The 23,534-nt window shown below is 35.6% G+C and overlaps 1 protein-coding gene across 2 annotated transcripts in view; it reads left to right on the top strand.

Annotated features, from left to right (window-relative positions):
* Positions 1–23,534, top strand: part of LOC129235746 (calexcitin-1) — a 63,381-nt gene that overhangs the window by 26,636 nt on the left and 13,211 nt on the right. The window contains exons 2-4 of one of the 2 annotated variants that reach the window (XM_054869758.1): positions 6,102–6,259; positions 13,113–13,165; positions 13,639–13,758. In XM_054869758.1, the coding sequence (XP_054725733.1) occupies positions 6,202–6,259; positions 13,113–13,165; positions 13,639–13,758 (231 nt within the window). In that variant the 5' untranslated portion in view covers positions 6,102–6,201. Of the gene's footprint in view, positions 1–6,101; positions 6,260–13,112; positions 13,166–13,638; positions 13,759–23,534 lie in introns of those variants that run through there. The other variant, XM_054869759.1, reaches the window with a different exon arrangement.

Below are 23,534 nucleotides of genomic sequence, written 5' to 3'. Positions count from 1 at the left end.
GTCCGACGGTTTATCCTACAGGGATACCGTTTTGGTAATTACGTCTGGAGGCCGTCGTGAGCAATAAGCTCAATCGACAGTTATGTTCGTCTGCTGCTCGTCTTGCTGCATTTTATCAATGCGACAGTTGTGGTTGCTGCCGCGATCGTCTCGCATCATTCCTTCGCCTCCAATCAATGTTGCAAAAACTTGCACCGCTTTCCATTTTTCATTCGACTCAAGCATTTGTGGAACTAGGTTATTGGGCGTCAGCCACATGTTCTGCGGTCTCCTCTTTGTCCAAGCTTTCTGTTCCTTTATCTTACGTTTTCAAATAGTCCACATGTGCTTATGGGGATTAGAATTGGAGACTGTGCTGGCCAATTTAACAAAACAATACTATTGTCTTTAGACCAACTCATCCTTGTCGCTGATTTGTGACAAGTAGCTTTATCTTCTTGGAATTGAACTCTACCTAAATTAGTGTCGCCGAAAATGCGACATTGCTTGACAGTGGGTAACACGCAACTGGATAGTATTCCACTGTCAGCCCACCATTTTCCTATGAGTTACACATCTACCACTACTTCAGCTATTTAAAGACTAAATTAAACGTAGCAATGATATCGAAGGTGAATTAGTTGTGAGATGCATTAACATTTTGCATTGAAAGTCCCAGCTTGCATTACATACACAAAACCAACTTCTACTTACACTTGTAATGGTTCATTATATTATAAATTACCCAGTCCAAAAATTAGTCAAAAATGTTACCCAAGAAGAACAAACACTAATAATGATGAAAGAGGATGTCTTCGTATTTTTCCCCAGAAGTGCTAAAAATGTAACATTTTGACATTTGAAAGTGCAATAAGTCTATCGAAATAATCTTTATACAAGAAATACAATTTTTGTTCTCAAACTTATAAAGTAGAATTGAATGAGAAAATTATTCGTTTTAACCCTCTAACTCCTACTTAAATGGGTATTTTTTTACCTGTTTGCAAAGCAAGGTGGCGCAAAATTAATCATCCCATCGCAAGAATTATAATTTTTACAAATGGCATCGTATGTCAATCATATCACTTGTGATCTAGACAGCTGCAGTGCACAAACAGGAGAACAATGGAGCGTAGGTATAAAGGTCAAATTAAGATTTCCGTCATTCAAAATTTTTCTTTTTTAAGTAAATAAGTTATTCAAAAACAAAATAAGGGGATTAGTTTTGTATAATGAAAGATCGTTAGAAAAGGCTATTAGAAGGTTAACATATTCCACCAAAAATTGTATACAGATTATTTTATAGGGGGTCACTGATGATGAGAAACATGAAGAGAAACCTCATTTGGGATAGACACATTGCGCACACTTGCACTAGCGTTAGGGCAGATCAATTTGTATGGAACGATTTTTTAGTCCTTCCGTACCGCATAGGGTAAATTAAAAAAATGAATTCAAAGAAGTTTTTTAGTGAGAAATTTTTTCGGCTACGGTCGAATGTTCGGATATACCTGGATTGAGCCCCATAAAGTGAAAAAAAAATGAAATTGATGTAACTTTACCGAAAAAGGTAGGTAACAGTATTTTGAGCAGCATGGCTTGAGCGAATAACTTTTTCCGATTCGAATCAATTGCTAGACTTCAGCTTGTACGCAAATTTGAGTAGCAGCAGTGGCTCAAAAGCGTCTCTGTAGGATGACTGCTGATTTCTCAATCTAATCTAACTTAATTATGTACTATAAATGGTGTAATCAAAGGTGGTACAACATTTTACATCCAAAAGAAAAACAAAAAGAGGTGATGTACCATTTTATTTTGAGCTTTACACACTTCATTGCTTGTTTGTATACTCCAGCTGTCTAGTTCAAAATTTCATATATGATTGAAAAAATTATAAATTCCATTTCAAAAATTTTAAATCTTCCTTAGTGTGATTAATTTTTCGCAACCTTGTAGGTATATCGAATTAAACTAACTTCATGCATTTGGAAACTATTTTCTCCTACGTTTCTCAGCAGAATTATATAATTTTTTCTCCAAACTTATACGTGAGGAGCAGTGCAGAATTTATTTTTTTGTTTGGTTTTTGAGTCGTCCGTTGACGATGATTGCAAGATATTTTTAAACATTTTATTTATTATCCAATTAAGTACATAATTGGAACATATATGGATCGGTTAAAAAGAAAGAAATACTTTTTTGCAAAAGTGGATTGTGATAAAGAATTAAATTAAAATAGGTAAAATTTCTATGTATTAGTGTGTTAAGCTTGGATGTCTCAAAAACATATAAGCGATGGGTGTGAATTATATTTAGTTGTAGTCTGAGATATTTTCTAAAATTTGAGAAACCTGAAAATTTTAGCGTAGATGAGTTTTCTTGGGACATTCAAACTTAGCAGGCTAACAGATCTCTGCAAATAACTTCTAATGTTTTTAATATCAAATTGCTGAAAAAATGAACTAAATTTTGCATCCATAATTATTCGTTATATTGAGGTAATCATAAAAGGCAACTTGTCCCACAGTGCGGCGGTAATAGAAGACTACTATAGAAGTATTCAAGTGCTTGTGTGCATACGCATGTAAGTATTTTTACGAATATGTATTTTTGCATAAGCGTAGTAAAAGAAAAAGACGCGGGCAGCGCAAAGCGCACAAAGCGGATGCGCCAGTCAGAGGCAGCACGGCAAAATCACCATAAAAGATGAATAAACATGAATGTGCTGCATGCCGACGACTGCTTGCTTCCCTCTTATGCCACAATAAACTGGCAATTGCAAGGAAATAAGTAACTACTATAATTCAAGTGCACTGCTGGCCGTGGCGACACTGGATGTAGGCACGAGGCTACGCTTGATAGGTTGAAAAGCGAAATTGAATTTATGCGATCAATTTATGATAAAAACACATATTTGGTGCATTTCGTCATATAAATTATGCATATTTGCAACATTCTTGAAGAAAATTCATGCTTGCTTGTTGCAACGCGACCAATTTTGGACTAACTTGAAATGTGTAAGTTTATATATTCGGCCATCGTAGAAGAGTAGATGCGTGTCTCGTTAAATTGTCATTTGGAATTTTATTTTGGCAATCATTTTTCAAAGTCGCGTGTTGGAAATGTTTACTTCTCATGCTGTATACCTCTTCTAGTAAGCAAAATAACAATTTAATTTTTGCTGTACATTTCAGCTGTGAATTTGTGCTGAAATTTTTCATTTATATCTAAATATAATTATACTACTTGTATATTCCCTCTCACTCAAAATATTTTGAGTTTTAAGTCTTTTGATGAGTTTTGTAGTTCAACGTAAGGATCTTAATTGCCTTTTAGCTCTTACTTCTCTTAGACATGCCAAATGTTTATCAAATATAATATCTTCAAACGGTGTTTTAAAAATTTCTGTGTTTATGATTTTCTTCTTTTTGGGGCCTGAATCAAATAGCTGTAGGCAAATACTAATTCGTGTTCCTATGTGCAATGTACAATATAATATGTAATAGTGCATAGAAATAAACAAAATAAGTATATATTCCAGTGACTGCAGTGCTCCACTTTCCCAAACTTTGTATTCTACGGAATATTCTTGTAAAAACATCAGCAAGGGTGCACACAATATCTAGCCCTTTTTTGCTTTCTTTCGACGATCAAATTAACATAATACGGATTAGCTAACATATACAACTTGACAGTTTCGGTCATCCCAATTTCTATGGTTTCATCGACATTTCCTATGATTGGCTTACCAGAACCTGCCTCATCTTCGAAGATCATATCACCAGAAAGAAATCGTTGGAATCATCGCTTTGCCTTCTCTCTGGCATTCGATACATTGCACGCATTTTTTGGCTGTCTGCTCCAACTTTTCATCTTTGGTAGTGTACCAAAGGATATTTCGAATTTTCTTTCTTTCCATGTTCTTTTCGGAACGATGTAATGCAGAGCTGGCTTCACCAAACACAAAACTGACAAAGAACTTGTTTTGAAGCACAGTGTCACCTTTAAACGACTAGTACGACTAGTTATCATAAATATACACGTTGGCGCAAAATTAATGATCCAATTTTGTTTTTGAAATTTTTTTTACTAAATAAAAAAATATGATTTTCAGTGATAAAAATCTTTAATTTGACCACCATTGCTTGTCTGTTTGTATACTACAGCTGCGTAGCTCACAAGTTTCAAATATGATTGATGTACGACGCCACTTGCAAAAATTGTAAATCTCTCGATAAGGTGATTAATTTTGTGCCACCTTTTATATACCGTAGAATATGAAGGCATCTCGTTAAAAACGCTCAATAGTTTTCATTTCAACTAAAGACTAGTACTCACTTCAGAGCCGCGAAATTTCTCCAGCAACATACATTTGAGCGTCGCCTCAGAAGCAATTGGCAAAGCTTGGCAAAAAAAGTGTTTTTAAACTAACTAACACACATATATCATACATTCATACAAAAAAATGTACACAAGATTGATTTACACTCTTTGCGAAAACGTTTCGCTTAAAAATGCAATATATTCGAAGTGTTCGAACTCAGGCACGTCACTCGCAAACAAACTGCCAGCTTTCGCTCAGTTTTAAATAGGTGCGAAAAAATGTTACTGATATTTTGCACGGTGTTTTCACGGTCTGAACTGAGTAGAACAGAAAAGAAAGGCAATTTGTATGGATTTTGACAGTTATTTCACGTGAAACGTTAACTTAGTACAACTCTTAATATGGATATGAGAACACAGTATTTGTTAAAAATCCTCATTGCATTAACCTTCTTAATCGCGAGTTTTGAAATTTCCGATTTTTAAGCTCATTGTTAATATTCCGATTTGTAGCGTAACATGTTTTATAAAGCACACTGTTCAACCACAGCATGACCAAAAATTTAACAATCCCTTTATATGAAAAACATTAGTTGAAGGTATGCGAAAGTGAAAGAGAAAAAGCGCGCTCTAGAGCGTCTACAAAATTTCCAGATTCATTCATACATATAAATATATTAGTCTTTGCAAAGTTTTCAACATGCTAATGAAGTCGAGATGCATAAACACAAATACATATTTAAGCATAGACAAGCGCCCTCTTCTATGCACACGCCTGTGCAAATGAATGCCGCGCGGAATTCATGTTAGCAACAAAAGCACGACACCATGAAAACATATTGGCAACATAAGTAAAATAGCTTGCTGCAAATGCTTTGGCTACAAGGGGGTATTGTTTACTTTTTTATTCTTACAATAAAGCGCTCACGGTTTGTTTAGTCCTTCGCGCCACAACATTTCTGCAATTTCACGGACATTCAATGCAACAAATAACAATCGTTTAGAAATGAGACAACACTGCGAATATACGTTATGTACATTTGTATGCAGCATAGCTTCCAGCGGTAATTTTCCAAGAGTTTCGTAAAGCAGTGAACGTCTTAAATCTTTGAGAAATGGAGTTAAGCCGAGGACGTATACAAATGTTTCCCCTTTCCAAGAACAGAAAAAGAATAGTTTAATTAGCTATAGACTGCCAAAGAGTTGGAGTTATTATAAAAACCAAACAAAAATATTTTCAAAAGCTGGTTTCAAATTGTCTTATTCATCACCATTATAGCCTCCCAGCATGCTTGTGCGTGGCTTATGGGTTAGTAAGCCGAATATTGGGGATTCCAAGCCATTAAAGAACAGCTATACCATTAATTAGAGTAGAATATAGGTTTGAATCAGGCAAGAGCATAACAAATATTACATTTATAGATACATAGAAATGTGGTATTATGCATCTGGAATAGCACTCAGCTCCTTCGATTAACTAGCCTGCATAAGCACAGGCGCACTAATGTGGCCGTCTAACTACAGTTTGGACTACAATGGCCGTCAAAACTTCAAATATGAATGTACATACAAACACATTTGTACACGCTGCACATTTGCTCTTTCATTATGTCCATTAGAGGTCAACATTAAATGGGCAGATTGGTTGCACAATTTCATTTCGCCTAATGAATACAAGTTTGCAAGATTTCTCTTATTTTGTCTTGTTCTCTAATTTTATATGTTTCACTTTTTTTAACTTTTTAAAAACCTTTCTCTAACAATCTTCTTTCTCTTCTTTCTATTTAATTTAATTTCAGCATTCCAGAAACTTTTGGCGCGTAAAGCAGTTCCTTTGGGGCTTCAGCATTCGCTTTTACTTTTTCTGTGTTTAAGGCAGTAATAACAGCAACAAAAAATATGTCGATCTCTGACTTCCGTAAGAAGAAATTGCTCTTCCTGTTCAACGTTTTCTTTGGTGAGTAAGCCAAATTGATAAGCTACAAATAGAGTTGCCGCAAAAATTATTGCAAAAATGTAGTTTTGCTTAAGCAAAAATTTTAAGGTTTTTTGTTTTTAATCCATACATCTGATTTAGCTGAATGTTACTGCACAATTTTAATTTTCCCTACACAAATAACCTTAAAAGATTTTAGTTATTTTTAAGAGATTTTATTAAAAAATCTACATATCGAGGGCATATATTCAAAAGCCACCCTCAGTCCACAATTCAGTAATAAAAGGTTTGATCAGTAAGCAGTTTTCTCGTTCCTTCTTGACAATTTGGCGTCCTTAGAAAAACACTGGATTGCTAACTCCAGGAATTTGAGGTAAAAATGGGGGAAAAGTAAAATTTGTACAAAACCATTTCGTTTTCAAAATTGTGTACTTATGAACTCAAGGGTTTGTATTGATATGCCCAGGACCAGTATGACATGGAATGCATACATACCGCTTAAATTAGGACATCATAGAGCATTTTTGGGCCAATACATGCGAATGGTAAAATGTGTGACATTTCAAGCCTAGGGAACGATAATATAAAAATACATGAAAATACATAAGGAGTCCACCAAGCAAGCAATTCGTCATATTTTACGTTTTTACTACCTTAGAGGTAAAAATGCAGCGAAGGCGGCAGCAAAAATTTGTGAAGTTTATGGGCCTGACACTGTAACGATTCGCACAGCACAGCGTTGGTTCGATCGATTTCGTTCTGGTGTAGTAGATGTCGAAGATGCATCCCGTACTGGTAGGCCAATCGTCGTAGAGACTGATAAAATCGTTGAAATTATCCAAAGATACCAGCATGTGAGCATTCGCTCGATTAGTCAGGAACTACGTGTAGACCACAAAACCGTTTGGAACGAGTTGCAGAAGATTGAATTCCAAAAAAAGCTGGATGTTTGGGTGCCACACGTGTTGACGCAAAAAAATCTCTTGGACCGAATCAACGCTTGCGATTCTCTGCTAAAACGGAACGAACTTGACCCATTTTTGAAGCGGATGGAGACTGGCGATGAAAAGTGGATCACGTACGACAACGCCAAACGAAAAAGCCAGAATTGGTGTTGTGTTCCACCAGGACAACGCTCGTCCTCACACATCTTTGATGACACGCCACAAGCTACGGGTTGGATGTCCTATACTGCGATATGCCATATACTCCGGACCTTTCACCAAGTGACTATCATCTCTTCCGGTCCATGCAAAACGCCCTTGGTGATACCAAGTTGGCTTGAAAAGAGGCTTGCGAAAACTGGTTGTCTGAGTTTTTTGCAAATAAGGAGGGGGGTTTATAAAAGAGCGATAATGAAGTTGCCTTCTAAATGGCAACAAGTTTGCGAACAAAACGGGACATATTTCACTTGAATCGGATAATTCTAAATACGTTAAATAAAGCGTCAAATTTCGACCACAAATACGACATTCCTTTTTCCCCAACCCAATAAAAATAGAATTCGATTAAAAGTTTATACTTACCTTTTTACACTCAACTCAAACTCAACTCAACTTTGTAAAATACCCTAAGCTGCCTGGTAGGCTTGTAACTGTCATTACTCGCAATTGCATCGCCGAATATTATAAATCACTTTTTTCCTATTCGAGTACCTTGTCATACAATCTACAAGCGCTTAATTTGTCAATAAATTCTTTATAAACCAATTAATTTAGTTTAGCAGAAAATCCTCTGCCTATTTTTATTGCAAAACGCAACTCTGTGCAAATCGTCGGTATATAAAATTGCTGTTTAAGAATTAGAGTTATGTGACTCTTTTCTATCAAATGCGGACTACAATTTTAAATAAATCAAAGGTTAGTTAAGAATTATAAATTTAATTGGTGAATATAATAAAATGAGAGCTATTATTAATAGGCATCTTGGATTTCCTTCTTCTTAAATGGCGCTTGAACCAGCTGAGCAATTTTTGATGATTTTGAAAATATGTTCGAGTCATTTTTACATTCAAACAAGCTAACATAGCATAACAAGCACTTGGTTCTCACACAGGGATCGGCTTGTTCTTAATCGTAGCATGACAATTTTGGCAGCCATGATATTCTCGTGGTACCAGTAATACACGAAATTCGGTTTCTTTTTCTATGCACTGGCCGTTTTATTGATTAGTACTCTTTGAGAGTAAGACCGAGATCATTGTAGGAAATCTGTTGATTGTTTACAGCGATTGCAGCTTTAAGACGTTACAGCTGCGATAAGGTAGCTATCATAGTCGGTGATAGATCCTCTACTCTTACGTACATTTAAACTACTGGAAAAGTGGTTTCCATTTATTGCAATGGGTGACTTGGTTTCAAGTGTTTCGATCAGATTACCCGGCACTGTCGCTCATCGTCCATCTGTTACCAAAGCTTTTGTTGTGGAGTCAGTTTTCTGGCTGCAAGATCAAAGAAGCAGTCCTTGTCAATTCTTTCGAGAATAGAACCTCTCGGCACTCATCTTCTCCATAGGAAAATGGACGCAAATTAGATCGATGTTAAAAAGTCTCACTCCAAACTTTGACGTCTTAACATAACATCTGCACGTAGTGGAATTTTTCTCCCAAAAGCTACAAATGCACCGTCAAGCAGCGATTTTCTTTTTCTCATTAGATATTTAGAGATCAGGAAACTGAGGATTTAGTTCACCTTTGTTTAGCCCCTGGTACTATGAAGCTCATAGCAATGAACGATTTTACTGAAGCAACATTAGGGCTGTGGGCCTGAAATATATATCAAACATGGTTTACTCAATCCGATTCTCAACGGCTTTCCGTGAATTTAAAACTTGCACATGTATATATTCACACTCACATGCATATATGTTAGTTTAATTATTATTATTAAAATAACCAGCCATTGCAATCGCAAAGTGCATTAAATTCTATGACCGACTTTATTGGGTTTGACGGGCGTATGAGTAATATAATATTTTAATTGTTTATTGTGCTGGCATTTATGTGGAATTCTAAATTTAATCGCCAAATAGAAACACAATTAATACGTATAATTTATTTCATAAGCCTCGTTGGCAACTCGAAATATGACACGGGCGACCACGGCTAGGTTTGGCATAAATTTTAGCGTGCGCTTCCGGAGTCGTTGTACTGCCACAGTCAATTTCAACGGATTGTGGTATGCGGAAGTGCTGACAGCTGTGAGCATGACGCTCAAAATAGAATTCGAAGTTCTCAAATAAGAAGAAAAAAATGAAGTAATAAAATTAGTAAACTTTTTCATGTGCTCTCGAACTCAATAGATAACGGTTTTAGAAGACCAAATTGGAAGCACCTGCATGAATTTGTAGTTAAGCGAAAACAACTAACTTTAATTTAATACCTTTTTACTATCACAAGTGACGTTTCACTAACGGCAGAGAAGTTTGGTTACAATTTGAGTTTTCTGTACTAAATTGAAGAAAATTTAATTTATGTTAGTAAGGGAAATTTGGTTCAGTTCAGCATTTGACGTAATCATATGGGAGCAGTATAGACATGTCATGCACCCTAACATCATTGTCTATCTATAATTCTCTTTTCCATTCATATTCCCTCAAGGGAGGAATGGACGGGGTGCCACATTTGGAGACAGGGCATGGCAACCAGGTGTAAGGATAGCTCGAAGCTGTACGGTAGGGTTGGCGGGAGAGTGTCCTGGGAAGAGCTCCCCATCAAGCTCAAATTTGTGCTTCCGGTCACATTGGCGTAGAGGGAAACTAGCCTCGCGTCAACTCAGTGAGCGCAGAGTTAGTGCGCAAACGTGCAAAATAGCGATCTCCTTCTGAGCACGGGTTGATCGGAGGCGCTCGAGCGAACTTCTAAAGCCAGCAAAGCCACAGCTCTCGATTTTTGTGAGTGAGTATCCATATCGGACATTGTCCGTTAGGTATCCATGCGGTGAGACTTGGAATAGCGCCAAATCCTGTCTGCAAAAGCTATCTGGAGGATGAGTTGTAATCATCTCAGCACCTTCTGCTCAGATACCCTGCACTCGTTGGGCAAAGATTCAGACAACTGAGCTCTCACTTTTTTGCTACACCTGTGGATATTGCGGGTTTAAATATCGCACACCTGATGAATTTCGTCAGTAGCTTTAAGTGGTTAATACAAATGTAATTATCTACTATTTGTCGTCTTTCTTTAATGCAAGGCCCCTTCTTTCTTGTTTCCACCTGTTTGGTTCTTTTTACTCTGTTTTTCCCCCTCTGTATTTTATTTTTTTGATTTTTTGTCCCCATTTATCCTATTGTAGTATGATTATAAGTCGGATATGCCTTAACATTAATATTCATAAACATTTTGTTTTGGTTTTTATTTTATTGTCCACTTATGCATTCACTGTGCTGTGCCGTTTAAATAAAGTATCATATTTCTTAAAAGGTTCATTACACTTGAAAGTAAACGCAAATATAGCTAACGTAATTATTATATGCGCGGCGCGTGAATGCTAGAATCATATTACACAAGTAAACACCAAAAAATTGTTATTGGCTTGCATTGATAAAAGTTACTATAAAAACGCTTGTAATTAGTATGTAAGACACAATAAAGAAAATAGTCGTTCTCCAAGCTGGATGCCTAGCTTGGAACGACAAATAAATAAATATATTTAACTCAAATAAATATTCTTTCATTACACAATCCTATCTATCTTATGATTCACTTTCCGAGAATACTGTATGGATATTAAAGGCACCTTTTCATAGCACCTATGGAGGTGCTTGAACTCAACAAAATCAAAGCCTCTCTGAACAACTTAACTAGTCAACATTTTCGGGTGAATTTCAATGACTATTCAAAATTAAATTTAAAAATCCAAATTACATTTATCCAAAGCGGCCTACGGATGTTACTACTTACCTAAGCACACGCTTCAAAAGGCTAGCAGCCTCTGGTCGTGATAAACAGTTCTGCTGAAAAACGTTTATGAATTGCGAGAAGCTGGAGATTTTTTTAACTTATTAATCTAAGAATCGTACATTCTTGAACGTGAATGTGTAATTATAAGCTATTACTTCAATTGGTCCGATTTCTATGCCTTCTATGGGCATGAAACAATAAACGATAGAAAAAGTTGTTCCTAGTAGCGGTCGCTCCTCGTGAGACCATGTCAAACCTCTTGTTCTGTTACAGAGGTGTCTTTAAACTGTAACCTAATTTAAGATTATGATGTGCTCCGGAGATTCGACGAGAAGATCAGAAAAATACCTAAGCAATTACATTTTTTATTTATTTAATTGATTCATTTATTTTAGAACGAATTATAAATTATTAATCCACTACATAATAATAAGTGCTGATTACTCGGTTATTCGTAAATTTTATAATATATTGGTATAAATTTCATGTATTTATTTACGTTTATTATATTTAATTTTCTAAATAAGTTGTTGTTTAGGGGACTTCCGCTTAGTTCTCTTTCCTTAGGTATGCAAAAAGTTGAAAGTTTGCTTATGGTTCTGTTTGTCGAGCTGATTTAAAGCATACACAGCATCATGCACACAGCTAAGGGAAGGCTTTTGGGGTTGTATCACTGTATATATCATTCTTAGGTTCATTTACTCGCTGTCTGAAAGATATATTTTTAAAACCTTAAGATATGCAGCTGTTAAAAAATACTTAGTACTTTGCATTATTAAACCTCTGCAAGGTTCAACAAGCTCTTGGCCTCTTCAAATACCTAATCCAAATTTGTGATATTCTGCGTACTGAGTATATTTTTTACATCGTTCCAAAAATCTTCTATTGGATTTAAGTCCGCCCCCGAAGATGTCCAATGCAGAACAGTGATCGCATTGTCTTCGAAAAACTTGTTTGCCATAAGAGAAGTGTATTCTCGTATATGTATATTATATATTTTTTTTTCATAATTCCTAGATGAAACATAGGGCCACGAGAAGTGTGCTTCGGGTTATTATCTTGTTGAAATTTCCAAACCATCAATAAATTCTCTTCCGCATAATATAGTATTTTGATGTATCTGAACGTACTTCACCGCACCTATATTATCTTTAACCCACCATTATTGAGGCTCCCCGTGCTTCAAGATTAGTGAGACGAACGATTGCTGCACGTTCTAACTGCTTCTGACTGCCACACGTATCTCCTACCTTCTGGACCAACTCTATTTATTTTTATTTCGTTGCTGAATAAAATAATATATAACGCCACTGATTTCGAGTCCCGGATATATGCTCTCGGTGTCGTTCCTGCGATCCTGTTATCAATGGCTTCTTCCATGCCAGTCGACCCTGAAGTCCTGCTTCTGCCAATCGAAGCGCAACTGTTATTTTCGTTATTGGCTTTCCAGGTGCATAAAAATATACCGATGGTTGTCTGCAGCACACTTCCTGGAACCCTGTTTTGATAATCTAACGATCATCCTATCTTTCAATTTGAATTTAGAGTATTGAGAGGATTTCATATGAACCAACCCTGAAAAAACCATGTTGCGCGTCACAATAAGCATCTCTCCCGCAATAGCTCAGTCAATTTCGCCATCCTCGGTTTTTCCAATCTCTCTAAACTAAGCAGGCTATATCATACGCACATTGACTTCAAAATTCTTAAACTTACTTTAACAATGTTAAAAGTTGCTTCTACACAGAAATAATAATTTAGTCATTTTTCTTTACTTTTTTTCTTCTCCACTCTCTGTACACCATGGCGTATGGGCAACCGTCAACATCACTAAATAACCCAACAATAAACCAATCCATTACGCAAACAATCAACAATCGATGTGCAACAATGTGCCTTGAAAACTTTAACAAACTATCCAACTGCTAACTTCGTCCGGAACCGCCCGCACTACGTTATTCCAACTGTCAACAGATGTCAATCAGAGTGGCGAAATCGACGTTAAAGACTTCGAATTGGCCATTGAGGTGAGTTTTGGTGGGCAAAAGTTTTGTTTGAAATTTTACTTCCTGAAAGTTTTTCTTTCATTTCCACAACACACGAGGTAGCGCACAAAAAATGGCAGCGCACAACACTTGAGCGAAATTTATTTGCATACAAATAATTGCCTGCATATTTGTTGTTGCGCACTGGAATTTTTTGGTTTTGTTTCGACCACTTTTTTGGCTGTCTGTATGTTTTTGTATTGCACACACATGTATAATCACATACCTATATATGAGTGTAAAATTCTGTCCCGAGGTGTGTGCCCGAAAATGCCAAGTAATTTATGCGTCCGCCCTTGTGTGGAGAATTGTGCGCTCACTCTCGTTTACTTTTTATCTCTCTTATATGTACATTTTATTGTCACTGCTATTGTTGTTTTACTGTTAGTGACATATATTTTTTTTTCTTTTAATTTTCATTTTGGTTCTGCTTTCACGTTTTGCAATTTTTTCAGCGTGTGTGCCAACTACGTGGCTGGGCAAAGGATACACCCAAGAATAAGGAGATTCATGCGGTGATGTTGGAAATCTGGGAGGGTCTGCGTTCCAAAGCTGACAAGGACAACGACGGACAGGTGAGTGCATAACTAAAGAACAGGCAAAGGCTAAAAAAATTAAAAAAAAAATAAACAAACACTAAATTGTTTTTTTTTCTTGTGTGCAATGATAAAAATCCACCCATGTGTGGGCTTTTAATTTATTTGGCAATTTGCATATCAATGCCGGGCAATTGAATTAGCGTTACGAAATGGGATGATCCTAGATTAACTTAAGCCGTATTTGAGATGCCTTTAAAAAAAATTATCATTTTTAATATTCCATGGCCATAAGGGATTTGGAATTTTTGGGTTAAATCTGAGCAGCTCCTATATCAAAAACTTAGATTAAGTTATTTTTAGTGTACGTTTGTCGTACGTACGTGCACATAGTAAGTCGCCTGGTCCCGTAGTCCAAGCCTACAGTCAAAATGGAATACTAAGTGGTAGAAAATGGTTACGCAGACAATGAGAAACCTCAGAGTGCTTTTTTGCCAAAGAAAAACTTCTCAAAAAAATCATTTTTCAATAGGTCCACGATGGCTTAAAACTGTAGGGCCCCTCCTTATCACTGCAGCTTAAATTACCCCCTTTTCTATGCGAAATTAAAAACAGCTACCAAGTTATAATATTTAAACCTAAAAGTGTTGAAATTGCTTAAAAAATAAATAAATTTAGTAAAAAAGTGAAATTAATCTATTCAACTAAAAAGAAAAATAACTCTTTCACGACCAGTGGTGATTGCCACTATTTAAGCATTTAAAGAATTAAACTACATAAATCAATTAAAATGTTTCCCTTTGCACATAATTCAATTTTGCCTCTTTTTAGAAAGTTTATTACTCGAAAAACGCTACAGATCGCAAGGGAAGTGAAAATAATGAGTATTGTCGGAGCTGCACGTATCACTCTGAGCAAAACTGGGCAGTGCTATTAGAAATAAATTAACTTGTTTTCCAATATTTTTCCGGACTAAGGATAGGCGGTGATTTTAATAGCAAGTCTGAAAGATAAAAGTTCGCCCACTCTCAAACTGGTGACTGGTGAAACATTAGCCTACAAGTTTTCCCCCGGAACTAAGTCAGGGCTTAGATCCAGCCAACTTTATAAAGGAAAAGGGTTTTGTGTGGTCGGCTTTGTGTGTGCGTTACTTTATTCTTTATTGGAATGATGATTTTCTTTAAGCTGAATATTTCGCTAAGCAAAATGTGGCAAATTGGGATTTTTCCTTTCAATCTAAACGTGAAAAATTTCATGAGAGATCCATCCTGCGCGAATGGTGAGTTTTCTGTAAAGCTTTAATATCACAGCAACCGACTGGCAAGCAACCGGCTAGTTCAGGTTTAAAGCCAACAGATTGTCGGTCCTTCTCCCAAAATGTGTAGCTTTCAAGAGACTCTGCTAATGCTGCTTTACATTCCAGTAACAACTTAGATTTAGCAAGTTGATTCTGGTAGTTGCTCTAAATTTATTGTAACAATTAAGTGATAGTAAGGTGGCAAGGTGAAATGATAGCTAGCAGTTACATAAATTCTTCGTGACCTATGCTTTAAATAACCACGGGAGGCTTCATATTTGATATATGCATTTTACAGTATTTTTCGGTATTTATTTATGAGCTTTTCTGCTTCGTGTTTTGATAGATTTGATATGAAGACTGAAAATGGTACTAGTGAGGCATAACATATAGAAGGCAATGATGTTTCGCCATTTTATATAGTTTCTCAATTGGAAATCTCTGCAATACTTAAAGGAATAGATTGTATAACTGATAAAAAGTGCCATGAAATCAAAATCAGAGTATGTAGTGATAGCCAAGTTCCTCTGAAGGCCGCTCGCACGTCTTAAAATTAGTTCAGGTTGAGTCTAAACTCCGTTGCAAGGTGGAATGAACTTGCGCTTGTATGGGTATCGGAACACTTTGGTGCTCAAGGCAATGGTCTGGAGTAAATTTTAGAGCCAAGTATAGAAGGGACAGTCGGGTATATCGAGGTTTTCATTTCAGAAAAACAACCAAAAGTTTACTGAAGAGGCCTCACAGGGTGGTAGTGCAATGGGTACGACATATGGTCAGCATATTCATCATCGAAAATTCACCATTCACATCTTATTTAGAGGATGGAAATAGTTCAGAGCAGCTTCTCTGCCGCTGTTTGACTTTCACCAGACTCAGATGGTATATTTTTGGATCGGATATACTAAGAATGAACGAGCTTAAGTCTCTTCCTCTCGACCAACTACTAAGATTTTTATAAAATCTGGGAAGATTGTAGAGGAATAACGAATGTCTTTCTCTATGCTTAAAATCCAATCTTAGCCTTAAATGCAGTAAGCAATATTGTTTGAATGCTTGAACATTTTCTGGCAATCCGCAATTCCATTCCATTCCATTGCAATGCAGATGTCTTTAACACTCGCAGCTGACATAATAATAATAAGAAAAAATTAAAACGAATGACTTTAGTGATAGACGAGCACAAGGTTAGATATGTTCTGTGATGCAAGAAGTTGTGATAGTTTTAAATACCAAATAACTTCCCGGAATTAGATAAGACTCGAATTATATTTTCCATTAATTGCCAATATTTTTGAGCTTCCCTCTCATTCAAGGGCGTTCATACAAATTTATGAGATTTTCCAACTTACGTCATGCATTTTTCACTGGGTAGTTAATAACTGCAAATCCAAACGACACCGACACTTTATCTTCGCTCTTCATTTTGGCAGTAAATTTGAATGTGCCAAGGGGTCATTTTGTCTGCAATTCTTTGGCATTGACAGGTACTGCTTCAACAGTTTCAGCACCACTTGAGCATAACTTTTGGCGCATTTCAATTCCAAAAAATACATTTGCATGCATATATATGTAGGTATGTATGTAGTTATATGTAGCCAAATAAATTTAGGGTGGACGACTTGTTTCGACATTTTTGATTATGATGTGTAGATTTTCGTTGCTTGTGCTTTCGAATATCTGTTAGCTTTACTCTTTACACGCAAAAATTTGAAATTTCAAGAAAATTTGCAAATCAGCAAATATTTTTACCCACTACAACAACTGGTTCACCTTGACACACCCGTAGGATGAAGCTATATTTTCTAAGTTTGTAATATTTTTCCATACCATTTTTTTTTTTTCGTTTACGTTTCACCCAATCCTATTCGGCTGTTTATTCAAGTTTTTTGGTTCCGCTCCGCTGTGAGTTTGCTTTCGCCACTTCACTACCAATGTCGCATAAATATTTTCTATGTCAAAAACCTAAAACTCAATGCTGCGTGAATTGAACATGCAAACGCGTCCCAACCGAGGCATGCACATACACACACCGACACACACGTAGACCCCCCTAAACAATTATAGTACAAATGCAGATAGAGTTGCGAATGCAAATGCAATTGTTTGAATAGGTATCCATTTTTTTTTTTGGTTTTTTTTTGGGTCCAGTAAATAATTTGCAAGCTCGCGCTTTCATTCCAATTGAGTGAGCAGCTGGTACGCCCTCGCTTCCAACGCCTCTCAGATCTATGCACCCATATATGTTGGTATGTGTTTGAGCATGTACTTATGTACTGGTAAGCACCCACTGCATCCACTGCGCAAAATGACAAGCAACAATAAATGGTGGCCGTTATACGCACTGTGATTGTCACGCTGGAATTTATGGCAGCTGTTTGTAGTCCCAAATTCAGCCGATTGAAAAATTCTGCATTGAATAAATTATTTTTTAGCATTTTTTCAATTTCCGTTATATTGATCCCATTTATTGCATAGGTAATTCTGGCTATATGAAATCTAATTTTTGGTATTGATGATAATATAGAGGCTCAGTTAGACAGTTAGTTAGTTGAGATACATATTGAATTAATTAAATGAAACTTAAAAGAGAGGAAATAAAAGGTAGTGAGAGGGAAGTTGACACCAGTACGCAAGTAGAATAGCTCATTATTATTCCTTTTTACCTAAATATCATAACGTGGCTCATACCGTCCCTCCCTTAAAAAATATTCAATCATTCGATTTCTGCCGATTGCGAAGCGAAGTTCTTTTACTGTTATTATTATTATTATTCACTAGATATATTAAAAATGCTTTAAAAAAAAAGTACTAGCTGCCAGGGTTTACCACTCTATCATTACAATATTGGCTGTTAGATGCAGGTGGCACAATATTAATCATCTAATTTTGTTTTTGAATAACTTTTTTACTACATAAAAAAAAATATTTTTAGTGATGCAGCTGCCTAGTTCACAAGTGTCAAATGTGGTTGACGTACGACGACATTTGCAAAAATTATAAATCTTCGGATAGGGTGATTAATTTTGCGTCATCTTGTGGCTTAGGACCATGGCTGATGTACCTTGGTATATACCTAACCCAGGTTTTTATACAAAGCGCTACTAGGAGATACATAACCAGACTATTGACGCGCACAAATTCTTTGATGAGAAGGCTTCCAAATATATATTTTTTTAATATTTTCTGAAGAGATTTTGTTGTTGTTGTAGTAGCATAAGCATTTCCCAAACATGTGCCGAGAATACTGCTGAAGTGACAGTTTTTGGCCGGATATTAATCAGCGTCGTTCCGATAACGTAGAACCGACTATCGTGGGAACGAAGAGGGTTTGTCAAGAAGTGCGGTTGGCTAAATATTCTTAAATATTTCAAACCTGTGGCGTTGCACACGCGGCCATTCGTTTAGTAGGAGATGCACGTTGAAAGTGATCCGCAGAACTGACATATATAGCTTTGGGCTTCTCTTCTTCTCTGTAAGGAGGTGTTCGTGGGGCAGGAAAGTGTGGTCAGTGCATTACCATATAAAAGTAGAAGCCTGGGTCTGAGTTGTGTTATTTAAGATATGGTTTTGCTATCATAATTTTCTAATGGTGAATGAATAGTTGTATATATTTTCTATAGAGTTGATAGCCGAAACTGAGTCAGGGCAGATTGCGAAATTTTTTGGATTTGCTCTTTATTGTGTTTATGGCTTCGAATATGGCTATAATTTCTGCGAAGTATATTGAGCTATAGGCTAGATTTGACATTTTTATAACTTCATTTTGTAAGGTTATATTGTATGTTGTATCATTGTTGACCATAGTGCCATCTGCGTAGCTTTGTTTCATCTTTGTTTGTTATTGAACTGGGTTCGTGTTGTTTTTGTTCAAGTTACTTAGAGTGGTATTTATTTCTTTACTTGGAGTGGTGCTTATTGCTGCCTGTACACTGAGGCAGGCGAGTAATTGGTGATTTTCTTTTTAGTTAGATTGATTTCTGAACAGAGGTTTAATATTTAATAAGACTAGAGCGTGATTTTGAAAAATAAACATTTAATACACACATTCCACCAATAGCCATTGCAAAAACCGAACAAAAAAATCTAAAAATCAGTATTTGTTTGGCCGAGTTATATGATGGACTTCCATGACAAGTAATCAAACTTAATTTTTTTATTAAAAACTAATATTTTTTTAGGATATAAACGGAGCAGGTCTAGCAAACATTTTTAAAATGAAGATTAGTTTTTCCCGACATCTTTTAAAATTTTAAACCAGTACTGTCTCGTACTGATGATGTGTTTATACTGACACTTGCTATAAAATTAGTAAAAAAAATAAAATCTTAAAACTCGCACAACTCGCACAACTCTATGAATTTTAATTCAATTACAGTCAAATATAGCTCATTCGACGCAGAATTAAATTCACTATAACAGTAGTCTACTAAAAAACATCCTCAATATCGGATAATATCGCAAAAAATATGTCAAAGTTGAGAAAATAGAGAAAAAATAAAAAAATTCCGAATACTTCCGTCTACAGTCTCGTCAGTTGTCATTTCAGAAAAAATGTCAACACACTGTCAAAAAGGCTTGTTTTTGTTCTTTCGAACTAAAAAAACAAATTCGAAATCGGATGGAAATTGGCGAAGTTAGGAGGGATTGTTCACATCAACCTACTGAAAAACGGTTTTATGGCCATAAAATGAGATTTTGGGGGTGTATTGGAAATTTCTCCTATACCATTTTTTTTAGTTTTTCTATAGCCACAAATCGTGCTAGGTCTCCATAAAAGTATATTTAATTTTTTTTTTTTTTGTCACACCGTGTTATTTTCAGTACTCCCTGAAAATGTCAATAGCGAGTATCCCATAACTTTTTGAGTTAAGTATATTCGAATATTAGGCATCTGCCTAAGTACAATACTAATCTAATCGGCCCACTTGCAAATAAAAGTAATATACGAATAGGTATGCTAGCGCTTTGCTAGGGCTGAGAATGCCACTTTCAAAGTTTAAGGAATTACTAAGCATAGTTCCAGCTATTAATGGAAATAATAAGAAAACAATCTGAGGGAAGGGCTTTTCTAAAATGGTAAAGAAATAACAATGTTTTTTAGTCATATTTATGACATCAAATAATTTCTATAATAAACAATGAATACAATGGAAATCAGGCAATTTTAATCATTATTTAGGAAAACAAATTAAATACAAGGGAAGCAATAGATTATAATAATATTATGCGCATTGATATTTCAATTAGTGGGAATACTGAGGTTATCTGTGTTCAGATGATTCCTTCGGCATAGGCCGTTTCAGCCTATATCAGAGAGGTGGTTTGCACTATCGGTGTCTACCTCAATTCACTATTTGTGTGTGCTAGTAGACTTAAGGTGTGCTTAGTATGACTTTTTTTCAAAGAAATTAAAAACATATATGTGACCTGGTCTATGAAAAGGTACCTTACGTGTCAAAAAATCATTTTTCACTTTTTTGTTGATTCGAATAGTGTGTGAAAGGCTCTTTAAAATGGTGAAAACCAGAAAGTCATAATTTGTTTAAAAGTTTGTTAAAAGTAAAAAAAAAGAAAAGTACAAATACGAAAAAAACTGAAAAGTTTAAACTTTAACTGCTGTTTTCTCGAAAACTTGTTTTCGCACGTAAGGTAGCTTTTCGTAGACCAGGTCACATATATCGAATCTTTCATTCTGGATATGTAGCGATTCACCGGTGCTTGCCCTATTCTGCACTTCACTTCGTTACCGGCACGCACTCTTCTTTCAATCACCAAAACTTTAATGACCCAAAGTATACTTTGGAATATTGTTTTATCAGTTGCCTTTTACTTTGCATCGCTTACTTCTTAAATCTCGCTTTTCATAGCTTCTTATGCTTTTACTTTCGATAATTTCACAAGTGGTTTTCCTAGTGCAAAGTTTACCACCATTGTTTCGCTCAACAATACATTATTGCTTGACATATCCATTAGTTTTCGACATATGTACATATAAATGTTAAAAAGAAACATAAGTATTTAGTTTTAAAAAACTTTATATAAACATTTTCAACATTGAAAGAGTCTCAAAATTATTAAATCTTTTTCTAAATTGATTCAATTTATTTTTATATCTCTTTTAATTATTAAATCTTTTTCTAAACTGTTTCAATTTATTTTTACATCATTTTTTTAATTATTAAATCTTTTTCTAAACTGTTTCAATTTATTTTTACATCTTTTTTTAATTATTAAATCTTTTTCTAAGTTGTTTCCATTTATTTTTAAATCTTTTTTTAATTAAATCTTTTTCTAAGTTGTTTCCATTTATTTTTAAATCTTTTTTTAATTAAATCTTTTTCTAAGTTGTTTCCATTTATTTTTACATCTTTTTTTTAATTATTAAATCTTTTTCTAAATTGTTTCAATTTATTTTTACATCTTTTTTTAATTATTAAATCTTTTTCTAAATTCAATTTATTTTTACATCTTTTTTTTATCCTGACATAAAAATCGCTCTCACAACTGAACCAACAAACACTGGCTTTTGTTTTTCTTTTCCTTTTTGCAGTTGTATAATTAAGATTGGTGTGGATTTTTTTCTCTTTTTTAGTCTTACTAAACTAAAACCTACAAATAAACCATCGCTGATTTGTAAATCGATTTTATTACACCCAATTGAATTATAACTCACCTTAAAAACATTATTTTATGAATTTCAAATTATCGACAAGTGATGCCAAAATATATGTAAAGAAGGAGGCGGCATTTCGCGCTAACTCTGCAAATGACAGAATAATTGAATATTAATATAAATGTTTCTAACATTTTTAAGCTACGTTAGCTTTGTTGGATTACCTATGAGGAAATCTGTAATCTGTAAAAACTGCGAAGAAGCTGCTGCAGTTGTCACCTTGAATAGAGAAATAAAATAAATCCGTGAATCGTGAGTTTTAATATTGCATTTAAGCGTCACTCAAAAAAGTGTAGATGTAAGGTGCAGCGGCTAAATTGCAATTTTTTTACTGTAGAGGACAATTTGGTTGTAGATTTTGCTGAGCATTAAAAAATGCCTACCCAGCTGCTTTATTTGAAAAGAAATGAAAATACCTTTGAAGTCCACCAACTGGCACACATATGAGTGCATAACTACACACAAGTAAACGTACTTATGTATGTACATTAATTGTACTTGTAAGGGAAATTAAAAATGAGAAAAATTTATGCACAACCAGCAAAACATGCCACACACTAACAACATTGCACAATTGTACACTCAGAAAATGTTCTGCACTTTTAGTGCTATTAAATATTTTCAATGTTTTTGTTGCTTTTGTCGAGCTGTTTTTGAGTTATGTGGTGGCATCGTTGGCAGTGATTTTCTGTTGGCACAGCACCAACATTTAACAGCAGCATAAAAACAACAAAGTATGATATAGAAGTTGGTGGTGCTCATGACCAACACTTCTGTACCTGTATATCTACATATATACATATATATATGTGTGCATCTGTGAGTGTACATATGTGCATGTGGCTTCAACAATTTGACTGCTGATGATTATAGTTATTGTGCATAAATCTACAAATTGTTATGTCAACACAACATTTTTCCACCGCTTTCAAACTTTAATCAGCATACATGCAACATGGGCGGGGTGGACAATGTGCTAAAGTGAAGCTACATGAGGTGAGGTGAGATGATGGTTGCTAGATGGTAAACGTGCAATTGCAATTTAATTCTTTCCGCCATGGCCGAGAATAAACGATGACGTAGTGGGGTGTTGTCGCGGAGGTGATGGTCAAATTATGTGTGGCATGTGTGGCGAAATTTTGTTGCCTGCAAGTGGCAAACAGCTATGCAACAGACAATAGTCGCGAATACGAGTAGCTTGCAACATGCCACAACGGCCTACGGAAACAGCATTTAAACCAATGTCGGTTAGTGGGCAGCCCGTATGCTTGAATGTGTCAGCTGCGCTAGTTGGTTGTGGTGTCTGTTCAGGTGAGCATACAGAGTATGGTTTGTAGCAGCGGTGATAGGTGACTGTTCACCACTGTTTTGCTCAGTTAGTTGCTTGGCTACAGGCCAAAAACATGTCAAAGGACATGCATTCATGCACGGTGCGCCTGTAAATATACCTCGTACAAATGCACGTGCGGTTGTTTGTGTGATCCTACAATGATAACGTGGCAAAAAAACGAAACTGCCACAAGAGTTCTATTTTCATTACGTTGTCATATTAACTTTTGCTTAGGTTGTTCTTGTTATTGTTGCAGCTACTATCACTACTTAGCCTGGCACCCGTATTTAAGTTAGCAAACAAAGTGGGCAACTACCTTGATTGCTATCTTGTATTTTGACTTTCGGGCTAATAAAGACGCTTCTTTCAACATGAGTGCGTAATCCCCGCGCATACCCTGTTGGAAAAACCTTTTACCGTGAATTCAAAAATGATAGACATTGTTTATGCAGTTCGAGTTCTGCTGGATTTTTATAGGCACGCAATAGTATAGACAGTAAGAAATAAAGCCCGAA

This window comes from Anastrepha obliqua, chromosome 1 (genome assembly GCF_027943255.1).
Source record: "Anastrepha obliqua isolate idAnaObli1 chromosome 1, idAnaObli1_1.0, whole genome shotgun sequence".
In the NCBI taxonomy this organism is placed as follows: domain Eukaryota; kingdom Metazoa; phylum Arthropoda; class Insecta; order Diptera; family Tephritidae; genus Anastrepha; species Anastrepha obliqua.
Note: the sequence above shows the minus strand (reverse complement) of the source record. Positions and strands in the feature narration are given on the sequence as shown.